This window comes from Nannospalax galili, unplaced genomic scaffold, assembly GCF_000622305.1.
Source record: "Nannospalax galili isolate Female #2095 unplaced genomic scaffold, S.galili_v1.0 scaffold300, whole genome shotgun sequence".
NCBI classification, from domain to species: domain Eukaryota; kingdom Metazoa; phylum Chordata; class Mammalia; order Rodentia; family Spalacidae; genus Nannospalax; species Nannospalax galili.
This window is the reverse complement of record NW_008347322.1, coordinates 2,298,028-2,310,102: the sequence shown is the minus strand read 5'-3', so window position 1 is coordinate 2,310,102 and position 12,075 is coordinate 2,298,028. Positions and strand designations below refer to the sequence as shown.

Here is a 12,075-nt window from a genome sequence, read left to right as displayed (position 1 = left end):
TTATCCTCTTCTTTCCCTTCCTCCTTTCTCTTGGTTTCTCTCTCTCTCTCTCTCTCTCTCTCTCTCTCTCTCTCTCTTCCTTTTTCTCTTTCTCTTTCTCTTTTTTTTGAAACAGGATCTTGCTGTGTTGTCCTGACCAGCCTTGAACTCACTATTTTGATCAAGCTGGCCTGGAACTTGCAGTGCTCCCCCCTGCCTCAGCCTCCCAAATGCTGGAATTGCAGGTATGAGCCAACACACCCAGCTCACTGTCCACTCCTCCACCCTCTCAAGGCGCTGTGGATGCCCATGCCAGCAGCTCTTGGCCTCCAGGGAGCAGCAAGCTGCTGGCATATTAGAGACAGATTTTAATTTTATTTTAACAAAATAGCTGTCTCCACTGGAAGACGCATCAAGCTCTACAGAAGGACCCGTCTGGAATGGAATCACATTGAACAGACCTCGTGCTGTCATTGATTTTCTAGGAAGAAAAAAATCGCCTCTGGCTACTAAACCGAATTAGTAGTCACTGATGACCAATTATTTTAGCCCGCTGTGAACGGAGCACTGTACTGAAATCCAGTTTGTCAGACCCAAGTCTCCTTCTAAAACACCTTTCAACAAATGTGTACCTAAGTCCCTTAGAAGGCGCCTTCACTTTCCTGGCTCCCGCCAAGTTCTGGGCTCGGCAAAGTTTTAATGAGCATCTCAGATGAAGATGAGTTGCTTCAAGAGGGGCCCCTCTGATCCATGGAGCTCTTGCAGAGAGGCGGCCGGCAAATCAGAGCTGTCAGCCTTCATTCACACCCACCCCGTGCCGCACCTGCACCGTGTCAGCCTAACATTTGCAAATGATCCCCTCCATCTCCCTGGAGCGCCCAGTGCCTTCATTGGAGATCAACCCTTGGTCTGGAGTATCAATTGAAAAGCTTTGAGGGTGGATTTGATGGAACTAATCTGAAGTTTCTTGAGACCCACTCAGAGCAGGAACTGATTTCATTTCATTTCTTTTCTGCTTTCTGATCCATTAAACTTAATTGTGATACTGTGTGGCTGAGAGCGGTGTGTCAGGGCCGGGAGGGACTTCTCTGAAGGTTCCTTCTAGGTTAGAGCAAATGATTTGTTGGTACGCTCTTAGCAGTGGCCCAGCCACCACAGCAGGTGCTGTGTGGCTCTGTGTGGGAATCCACGAGCACGTGTGTAGCTGGCTTCAGTCACGATGGAAGCAGTAGGTAGAGGCCAGGCAGTCTCAGCATAGCCTGAGGTCCCATTAGGCCCAGTGGGGTTGGGACACTGGGGTCTTCTTCAAAAGGAGTGCTGACCAAGCTCAGGGGAGTGACCTGTGGAAGGCTCAGTCTAGCACCCCAGTTGGGACGTGGGGCAGGACTGATGACAGGTCCCATGGTGTTACCTGGGCAGAGATAGTGGGTCCCTCAGGCAATGGAGATGCCTTGCTCACAACCTGACCATTAGGGGCAAAAGCTTCCATGCCAGACAGACCTGGATTCTGACCCTGACTCTGGTCTTGATACTCCATGTCTGTGAGCAATCTGTAGGGAGCCTCAGTTTTCCTATCTGAAAGTGGGGTGGGGGATGGGAGGGTGTTCATCTTTACTTTCAGAGCTGGATGGAGGCAGGAGCTTCTGTGGCAGGCCTGGGTCTCCACCACTGGCCTCTATCGAGAACCTCTATCTGGCCTGGTTAGCAGGTGCTCATTAAAACGGGCTCTGCTTTGAATCATTCTCTACTACTGAGCTCCAGGCTCGGACTAGGCATCGTGCTGCAAGCCTCAGCCTCTGTCCCGACTTTGCTCATGCCCTGCCCTGTGTTCACGGTCCCTTGCTTTTTCCTGCTCATCCATCCCCAAAGACCCCCCGACTGGCCCAGAGGAGGCCGCATCCATCCCACAGCCGTGGTGAAATCAGACTTCCCTACTCAGAGCCCACCCAGGCTTCCAAGGAGTCTAGGCTAGAGCCTTGCCCTCACCCTGCAGAGGCCTGGTGGAGGCCCCACAGGCTGCAGCCCTCAGTGGTTACCTGCTAGCTGGGTGGTCTTGGGCCTCAGTTTCCCACATGCGAAAGGCGGATGTTCCTAGCAGTCCTGATTTGTCTGAAGGACCAAGAAGCTGGCAGGAGGCCTGAGCCGAGCCAGTGGTTACTTCTGCTGGGAACTCTTTACACCACAGGGCAGAGAACAGGTCCCCTGACTGGGCATGATCTCTGTGGAGGGCCCATCAATGCTGCTGGATGGGCGACATGGACAGACGGATGAGTGACTGACACAAACTCGATCTCCTTGATGGTCTGTGCAGCTCTGTGCTGATGCTTCTTCTCTGCCTGGAACGTTCTCAGGCCCACATATCTGTGCCCCTCCCCCATCCCAACCTGATCCACTCAGCTCATCAGAGGCTCAAAGTGCAGTGGTGGTCAGGCCTCCTCTCTCTCCTCTTGCTCAGAAATGGTGTGTAGCTCCTTAGGACCTTCCAGAAGACTTCTGTCTGTCCTGTCCCATGCTCAATCTTGTTTCCTTAGTTTTTCTTTAAAAATAGGTATACTGGGCTGGAGAGATGGCTCAGTGGTAAAGAATATACATTGCTCTTGCAGAGGACCTGGGTTTGGTTCCCAGCATCCACATTAGGTGGCTCACAACTGCCTGTAACTCCAGTTCCGGGGGATCCAACGCCTCTGACCTCTGAGGGCACTGGTACTCACGCGCACATGTCCACACAGAGCACCCTCTAATTTAAACATTAAAAAGTAAATATTAACAAAAAAAAAGAAAGAAAAAATAGCAGAGAACGATAGTGGGCTTGCCTAGCATGTACAAGGCCCTGGTTCAATCCCCAACACTACATAAACCAGGCATGTCTGATGTGCACCTGTCATCCTAGCACTTGAGAAGTGGAGAAAGGAAGATCAGAAGTTCAAGGCCATCCTTGGCTACAGTGAGTGTAAGGTGTATGACACCCTTATAATGTTGAAAGTCTTCGTAGTAGGCTGAATTCAGAGCTATCTTGGGCTGCAAGTTGGATACCCTGGAACAGAATACAACTCCACCCTGGAGATTCTCAGAGAAAGACTTGGAAAAACCCATTCAGTGCCAAATGGGAAAGGTGGACCCCAAGCCCCACCACTGTGAACTGTCCCAGGCCACCTTCACCTGTGCAGAGCTCACACCATGAAAGGTTCAGGGAAGCCTAGGGGTGAGGGTGGAGCCCAGAGAGAGGAGAAGGAAGCAGAGGCTACTCAGGAGTACCAGGTCAGCTGGGAGGCAGCAGGACACCTCTAAGGAAATGGCATATTACATCCCCAGGACAGTGGGAAGCCACAGGTATCAGGTAAGAACATGTGATGTTTCCCTAAAGCCTCAGCAGCTTCAAGGGCTGGAGAGGGGACCAGGGGACATTGGGTCTGGTGATGAAACTCTGGGGCCTTCCATGAAAGTAGCCAGGCCCCCTGGACTTGGCCTCTGGCTGCAGCTGGCTAGCTGGCTGGCCTCACTCAACCCTAACTACTGCCCTTGGAGAACACTGATTAGAATTTGCTGGGTTGTAGCTGATATAGCTGGAGGACTGGGAGTCTAAGCTTCGCTGCTGGAGTGTGCTGTGTGACCTATGGCAAGCCGTTTGACCTCTCTGGACTTCGGCTTCTCCATTCCCCCCCTTTCCCTGTTCGTTTAGTAAGGATAAATAATTAAATTCTTATGTGCGAACGCTTCTAGCTCCTCAAAAGAGAGGTTGCAGGAAGGGCAGCGATAATTGTTACCACAGGGGCCTCAGCCTGTGGCAAAATCATTCATCTTGGGGTGAGAAAGAGCCTTGATAAAGAGCTGCACTTACAAAAACAAAATGAATAAACAACTAAGTGTGCTGTAACGTAGCAGCAAAGATGGATGTGGAAGAAAAGGGAGACTGGGTCCTAAAGATGCTTCTGGAAGGGCCGAGAACCAGGGGAGGGCGGGGAGTATGGGCATGCACCACCACACCCAGCTTTTCTTTTTTTAACATGGGTTCTGGGGGATCGAACTCAGGTCTTCACACTTGCAAAACAAGCTCTTTACCAACAGAGCTAACATGCGAAATAACTATCTAGGGTGGGACTGTGTCGGTTCACAGCAGACACTGGATGGTTTCTGCGCTCCTCCAAAAGCTGCAGTCTGTTGTGACCCAGCTGAAGGGTGAGTAGAAGCGTACCTGTCGAGGGCTATTTAGAGTGGGATGCCTGAGGACCAGCCTTCAGAAGAGGGGACCCCACAACTTAGGTATGCATATGTGGGGGGGTACCGGCAAGGGGGATAAGGACTCAACCAGATGGAAAGGGCTAGACGTCTAGGAAACCCATGTGGCAGAAGACTGAATGCCAGGAGGCACTGGAGAGGGAGGCAAGAGCCAGGGTTTCTTGGGCCTGGTGGACCAGGCCTTTGAGTCCAGACTTAACTCTGGAGGCCGTGGAAGGGTTTGAAGCAGGGAGTGATGGTATTCGATTTATGGCCTTGGTTTCCCCCATATTAGGCCAGCCTCTGCACCAGTTTATCCAAGTTAATGAACCAGAGCAGAAACGAGCCAGCCTGTGGATCACCATGGAGGATGTGGGCCAGGGCTGCCCACTGTAACGAATAGCATTGCAAATTCCCCTCAGCTCAGCCCCCACGGTCTCTTTCCGAAGAAGAGCTGCTGGGATGGCCAGAGACGGACACAGAGGCGGTCAGCTAGGATGGGGGAGAGCTGCAGAGCTGCTGCAAGGTGATGGATATGGTGGGGAGGCTGGGAAGATGGCTGTTCGCTGGTAGTAGCCTCTTGGGGTAGATATTTCCAGATTACCCACGCAGTGTCGTTAGAAAGCACAGCTATAAATTAGGCTGCTCAGAGGCATGGGGCGTGTAATAATTAAGTAATAAAAGTCACCACAGGGGTATGAGAGGCAGGGACAAAGAGCCACTGTTTGTGCGAGCAGACCTCAGCGAGTCAAGGCCTTGAACCTCTGGCTCACGTAGAATGCAGCTCAGCCCAGTCTCCACATCCTCTCATGCCCTCATGCCGAGGTGCAGTGGGCTGGGAGAGTGGACAGGTAGGGTCCAGACCAACTATCTGGACTGTCTCTAGGCCCACACAGTCTCATCCAATAAAGGGACACGCAGGGAGTGGAGCTCACATTACCAGGAAAGCAGGGAAGGCTGAGGACTAGGGCTAACGGGAAGCTGGGGCTCAGTGCCAGCCAATTACTGCTGACTGGGAATGCAGGCCCTCGTAGCCAGGATACACAGTTTCACAGTAATCTAGAAACTTGTTTTGAGATGTCAGATGTCCCTATATATGTGTTGGTGTGTGTGTATGCGTGTGTGTGTGGGGTGCATAGATATGTGCAGGTACATGTAGACACGTGTGGAAGTTAGAGGTCAACCTTGGGCATTGTTCCTCAGGTATTGCACACCCTTTTTTGAGACAGGAGCTCACTGGCCGGGAGCTCGCCAAGTAGGCTAGACTGGCCGGCCAGTGAACCCCAGGGATCCTCCATTCTCCACTTCCCAGGGCTGGGATTGCAACTACGGCACACCTTGCCGGATGTTTTGAGACAGGAGCTCACTGGCCGGGAGCTCGCCAAGTAGGCTAGACTGGCTGGCCATTGAACCCCAGGGATCCTCCATTCTCCACTTCCCAGGGCTGGGATTGCACACCTTGCCGGATGAGGTGGTGCACGCCTTTAATCCCAGCACTTGGAAGGCAGAGGCAGGCGGATCTCTGTGAGTTCGAGTCCAGCCTGTTCTACATAGTGAGTTCTGGGTCAGCTGGGGCTACAGGGAGACCCTGTCTAAAAAACACCAAAACAACAAAGAACAAACAAACAAACCTAAAAAACCAAATACACAGCACCTCACCTACCTTTGTTTGTTTTGTTTTGTTTGGGGGTTTGTCTGTTTCTTTTGAGACAGGATCTCACTATTTAATCCTGGCTGGCCTCAACACTTACAGAGATCTGCCTGTCTCTGCCTCCTGAGTGCTGAGATTAAAGGTGTGGTGGTTCTCCTGGCTTTTTTTTTTTTTTTTTTTTTTTTTTAAACATGGGTTCTGGGGATTAAACTCAGGTCCTCATGTTTGCACAGCAAGCTCTTTACTTACTGAACCACCTCCCCAGCCCCAAATATGCCTGTTTTAAATGTTGGTGATGATTTCAAATCTCTAAGGCTGCTGCACAGTCCAAATCAAACAAATCTAGGGGACGAGGTTTGCATCCTCTGGACCTTGCTGGTCAGACGCGGGGCCTGCTCCTCCACTCAACCTCCATCTCCTCAGCCCCTGGTCTGGGCAGGAAGGCTTGAGCCGCTCCCATCACCCTGTCTGCTTTGGAAAAACAAATCAAAGCTGAGACTCTCCAGACAGCATCTCTGTATGCAGCTCAGACGACGATCGTCTGCGGCTTCCAGGGCCCTCGGGGGTGTGAGCCCCGGGGGTGAGGGAACCCTAAGGTGCTGTGCTCAGTCTCTGACTTCCATCCAGGCCTGTGCTGTACCACAGTTCCTATGGGATTTCCCAGAGCCCGTGCTCTGTGACAAGTTGCCCGTAATGGGGATGCAGGGAGTGGAGGGGGTAAAACAGTTTTGACCCTCACAGCTCTGGAAGCCAGAAGTCTGATCTAAGGCATACCTCTCCCAGTTGTTTGGCGGACTCAGGAGACCCTGGCTTGTATTCTGGATGACTGTTGTATAGGATGATCCTCTGAGCCAAACAACTGCCATCTTCCTGAGCTCAGATGTGCCCACTTGCAAAAGATCATCACAGCTGGGTTTGTTAACATTCTTCAACCCAAGTGCCCAGCCACTTCTCCCAATCCACTGTTCTGCCCTAATTACAAGAGGTCTTGGGGAAAAGCTAAATTATTTAGGCTGGGGAAGACTAGGGGAGACATTTGGTTATGTGCCTGTGGGGAAGACATCGTCCGCACTGGTGAAGGGTTTCCAGTGCTGCCTTTTGTGGCAGAACAGCCACACTCCTGTGTAAGCGACCCCTCATCCAGGCTCTGTAAGGAAGCCCAATAGACTCATTGGTTCCCCAAGGTGAACTTTTGTGGAATCATACCTTGGTTTGTCCTTGGAACCTAGAGGGAGAAGGGGAGACATTGTTTACATTTTCTCCAGGGAAGGAATTTTAGCAACAGTGGCACATGGGTGATTCTACTGGATAGCGCTGGTCTAGAGGCCTGCCTGGTCACCTGTCCATTTGGGTCCTTCCCCAAACATATGTGGCAGGATTCTCTCCAGCCCAGTCTCTGCTTGCTGCTGTTGGCGAGGTTAAAATGATAGTTTACTTGTTTTGTGGTGCTAGGGCTCGAATCCAGGACCTCAGGCATGCCAGGTAAGCACTCTACCACTGAGACATTCCCAGCCCTAGACAAGCATTTAGATGCCTTTCATGCCATGTCTGTTTACCACAGCAGTAAAACAAAGGCTGGGCTTTCTCTCCTGTGGCTGCAGTGACCATCCACGGGAATTTCCCATCAGCCTCTAGTCATTTCACTCACCACTGATGGCTGTCACCTACACCTCGATTTCTTCTTCTAATTCATTATTATTATCATTATAGTTTTAGAGACAGGATCTCTGTGTAGCCCAGGCTGGCCTTGAGTATTGGGAGCATAGGTGGGTGCCACTATACCCTGCTTATGTGTATGAATGTATTGCCTGCATGTAGGTAAGTGTACCCGTGTCATGTAATGCCTGTGGAGGACAGAAGAGGCCATCAGATCCCCTGGAATTGGGGTTACAGACAGTTGTTAGCTGCCATATGGGTGCTGGGATTCGAACCCGGGTCTTCTGCAAGAACAACTAGTGTTCTTAACTGCTGAGCCATCTCTCCAGCCCCTAAAATATATTTTTAAAATTAAGTTTTGGGGATGTGAGACGGTGTCTTGTATATATTGACCTCAAACTCACTGTGTAGCCAAGGATGAGCCTGAACTTATGATTCTCGCGCATCTACCTCCTGAGTGAGTGCTGGAATTAAAGGGATGTACGGGCTTAACTTTCTGAGAGTTTGACACAGTGGCCCAGGTTCCTGGCTGGTCACTGTAGTTGGGTTGACTTCCTGGCTGGTCAGTGTAGGCAGCAGGCTGACCTCCTGGGCAGTTGCTGCACACTGAGCACCGGAAGTCTCATGTGTATGTGAGCTGGCCACTGTCCATTTGTGTGCTCAGTCTCCGGATGTTTAGAGCAGTTGTTTTCCCCCAAAAGGACTTAACTCGACTGATCTCACTGGGAGTGCTATCCTCACTGCAATAGGACCCTCCTTTCCCCCAATCTGTAAGGTGGAGATAAGGATGGTACCTGCCTTAGTGCTGGGAAGGAGGATCTGCAGAGGGCTCAGCACTGGCCAAGAGCGCCACGCTGGGAGAACAGAGCAGACATTTTTACCCAGTGCTATTACTGGAGAGAGGTTCCTGAGTAGAGTTAAGCCTAGTTCCAAAGACCAGGCCAGTGGGACTGACAGACACGAAGCCAAGTTCCAAGGGCACAGACAGAGTGAGTGAGAAGGGACCTCCCCTCAAGAGTGGGGTATCTCGCTCATCTGACTTGGCAGCTGAGGTAGGCCTGGGTGATCAGAAGAGGGAACCCTGAGCAGCTCCCTAGGGAAATCAGCTATTGAGGGTTGGAAGACCCTCTTAGCAGGAGTCTTTTCTAAGACTGTCCTCAGAAGGCAGAGGGCAGGGTCCAGGGTGAGCTGGGCCTAGCAGAAAGGGCTCAGAAGAGCCTGCCTAATGCTGGTTAGGGTTGAAATCTTTGTCCCATGCCAGGTTACACACCTGGAGGCTCCCCGAGTTTGCAGAGTAGTTTATGCACATGGTCTGCCTCTCTCAGGGCCTCTGGGTGTCTAAGGGAGCCCTTCCCAGCACTGGAGGGGGGGTGTCCTCTTCAACCCTAACATTGAGGCCTGTGTACTGAGGAGAGACTGTTGTCTGTTTTGTAAGTGGGTGCCCTGACCTTACCCAGGCCTCAAGCTCTGTCTGGCCTTCTCCCCACAGGCCATCCACACCCTTCTTTGATCTGCTGCAACACCGGTACCAGCAGCTGTGGGTGCAGGAACAGAAGGCCACCCAGCAGGCCACTAAACTGGAGAAGAAACAGAAGGTAATGTACCCCTTACTCCAAGAGACCAGCGGTCAGGGAGTCAGAGAAGGGCTGGCCAGCCGCACTGGGAGGCGGCAGCTCCTGCGGCTGGGGCAGAAGGCAGAGTCCATTTGCTTCTCACTGCAATGAAATTCAGATCTGGATGAGTCTTAGTGATGATCCTGTTTGGCCTGTACCTAATCCCCGCATAGCTTGTATCTCATCCTACAATGTGTACGAGATGACCAGACACAAGTCAGGCCTGTCACCTGTGATCTGGGATTAGTATCCCATCATCCTGACCGGTACACAGGAATTTTTCTCAAAACCTCCACCTGACTTCATACATAGGAATACCAGGCTTCAGTCCAAGCAGACTAGACATACATGTACCCTGCAGCAGCTGATATAGGACAAATTGGAAAAAGAGAAAACGCTTTCTAGAAGAGCGAGTTAAAGGACAAATTTTCTTAAAGGGTAGGAAAGCATTTTGTTACAAAGTAGTAAATGACCTTCTCCACATCTACTCGTAAGGAGTGCCCAGGAGGTGGCATCCTTAATCTGAATCCCAGATTAAGAGAGAGACCAGGGCAGAACAGGAAAGTGAGAGCCGAGAGCCCCATCACACCAAAACATCTCCAGTTGCTACTGATGTAAGTCATTAGCAACTGGCAGGAAAAATATCTTCAGATATTTATGTGTGCTGTCCTACGCATTTAAAATACTCAAACATTGCTTAAAATATTCCACCCTTCAGACTCTGGGAGAGTTCACGGTGATGATGGTCAAGTCAGACTCTGTACATTTTAGATTTCATTAAAGTAGAGCCCGGGCCAGGTGTAGTGTCGCACACTTGTAATCCCTGTACCAGGGAGGTAGAGGCAGGAAGATCAGGAGTTCAAGGTCAGTCTGGTCACATAAGAACTTGTGTGAACAACAAAACACAAACCTAAAAAGTGGAGCTTCTCTGAATTTTAACAATAGTCACACACCCAAGCTTTGCTCCCTCCCATGCTGAGATCTGGGCATGTGCCCCAAGTTCCTGTACTCAGTCCTCTGAGAGCCCTGTCAGGTCAGCATCTCATCCTATGATCTTAATTTGCTTCACTTTCATAGAGGAAACTGGGGCTCAGAGAGATGAAGTGATGGGGGTTCAGTCAGTAAAGTACTTGTCATGAAAGTTTGAGGACCTGAGTTTGGATTCCCTAGCACCCATGTGAAAACCCCAGGTTCGGGGAGGAGGGAGGATAGAGACAGGAGAAACTGGGCCAGCCAGTCTAGCTGGATCTAAGAGCTCCGGCTTCATGAGAAAGGCTGTCTCAAAGTAATGTGGACCGTGACTGAGGAAGACACCAGACATCCTCCTCAACACATACGTGTATGTGCACCTGCATGTAATTGTACACACACACACACACACACACACACACACACACACGTAAAGATGAAGCCACTCTCTCCATCACCATTCAATCTGATGTGTCTGGCCCCACAATGTGGGCTCTTCTTGAAGCTGGGGTCCTTTGCTTGCTGGTTACTACTACACCAGGGGATCAGCAAAAGTATTCTAGGGCCAAACTGGGGTTCAAGGGAGCTTTCCCAGGCAGGGATTGTGGTACCCATAGGATGGGTGCCTCCTGGCAGTCTGGCATTCACCAGAGAGCCCAGCATGGAAGTAATGTTTTAAAAAGTGGCCTGTAGTTAGTCTCTTGGTTAACAGCTCAGCAAAGAGTCAACTTGCTGTATAACAGCTGGTTTCAGAGGGAGCATTAGCATCAAACTGCTTTATAGCACAGGAGCTGCATGTTTTAATCAACATCGAGTTTTCAGAACATCCACAGCCCCATCCTCTACCTCCTGCTTCAGCAGAGACCTGTGAGCAGCAGTGAGTTCACTCCACCCCAACTGCTCATTTTGAGCTGGTCCCGACTTTGGTGAGTCCTTCTACCCTGAGGGACTCCGTTTCCACAGTGGGCATATACACAGAGACTCACCATGCTGAGCCTACATAGCAGAGGAAAAGTATCTGTCCTTCAATCATCCTGGGTTCATGGCTAAAGCCTGTGTGGTGGAAGAGATGAACGAGACAAGACTGTATAGATTGAAGTTTTCTCTAAGAGCCTCTGCAAGGAGTGAGGACCATAAGAAATAGGCTGCATTTGAGAAGTAGCTGGTCAGCCTAGGAAAGAGGTGTGGACCGTATATGACCAGATGGTGACCGGCAAGGCCTGTGTGTTCAGTCCCCTCTGAGCCCCATGTCTTCAGAGACGAGGTCCCTTCTTCCTGTAGGAAGGAAGTCAGTCCTTCAGTAGGGTCTCAGGGCCCTGTGGCAGATGGGCAGAGCATCCTTCCTGGGATGTGGATCCTGTCTCAAGGAAGAAGGGTGTGGCATGAGGGTGGGGCCAGGGGGAACTTCCTGGGTATCCCTTTTCAAGATGCAAAAGTAGCGTGTTTTGGGGTACTATGTCCTGAACCCCATCCCCTAGTACACAGTAGGCTCTCAGAAAACTCTAAAACCATCTTGGAGTTCTCGTCTCATTCCAAGTTTGTGTGTGTGTGTGTGTGTGTGCATAGCAGCCAGAGGTCAAATTTGGTGTCCTCAATCACTCTCCACCCTGTTTTTTGAGACAGTCTTTCATCAAACTTGGAGCTCACTGGTTCATGTAGCCTGGCTGTCCAGCGAGCCCCAGGGATCGTCCTGTCCCCACTTCCCCAGTGTCAGGGTTATAGACATGTGCAGTCACAGCTAGTTTTTCATGTAGGTGCTGGGGATCTGATGCGTGGCAAGCACTTCACCCCCTGAGCCGTCCCCGCTGCACACTGCTCTGAGTCTCTGTAGCTGCACTGTTTTGCACAAGGCTGTGGACCCACCAGGTGCTGGGGCCACTGTCTGGGCTGCTTACAATTTACCAGGCCTGGGAAGATGGTCAGTTTTCAAGGCTGAATCACCACCATCTCAGGAGAAGCCTGGCTCAGCTGCAGGCCTGCAAGGCTGCTGAG

At 51.1% G+C, this 12,075-nt stretch overlaps 1 protein-coding gene across 1 annotated transcript in view; it reads left to right on the top strand.

The window, feature by feature from the left end:
• Cfap77 (cilia and flagella associated protein 77) overlaps window positions 1-12,075 on the top strand; it is a 147,283-nt gene that overhangs the window by 102,805 nt on the left and 32,403 nt on the right. The window contains exon 4 of the mRNA XM_008843957.3: window positions 8,991-9,096. Within this exon, the coding sequence (XP_008842179.1) occupies window positions 8,991-9,096 (106 nt within the window). The remainder of the gene's footprint in view (window positions 1-8,990; window positions 9,097-12,075) is intronic.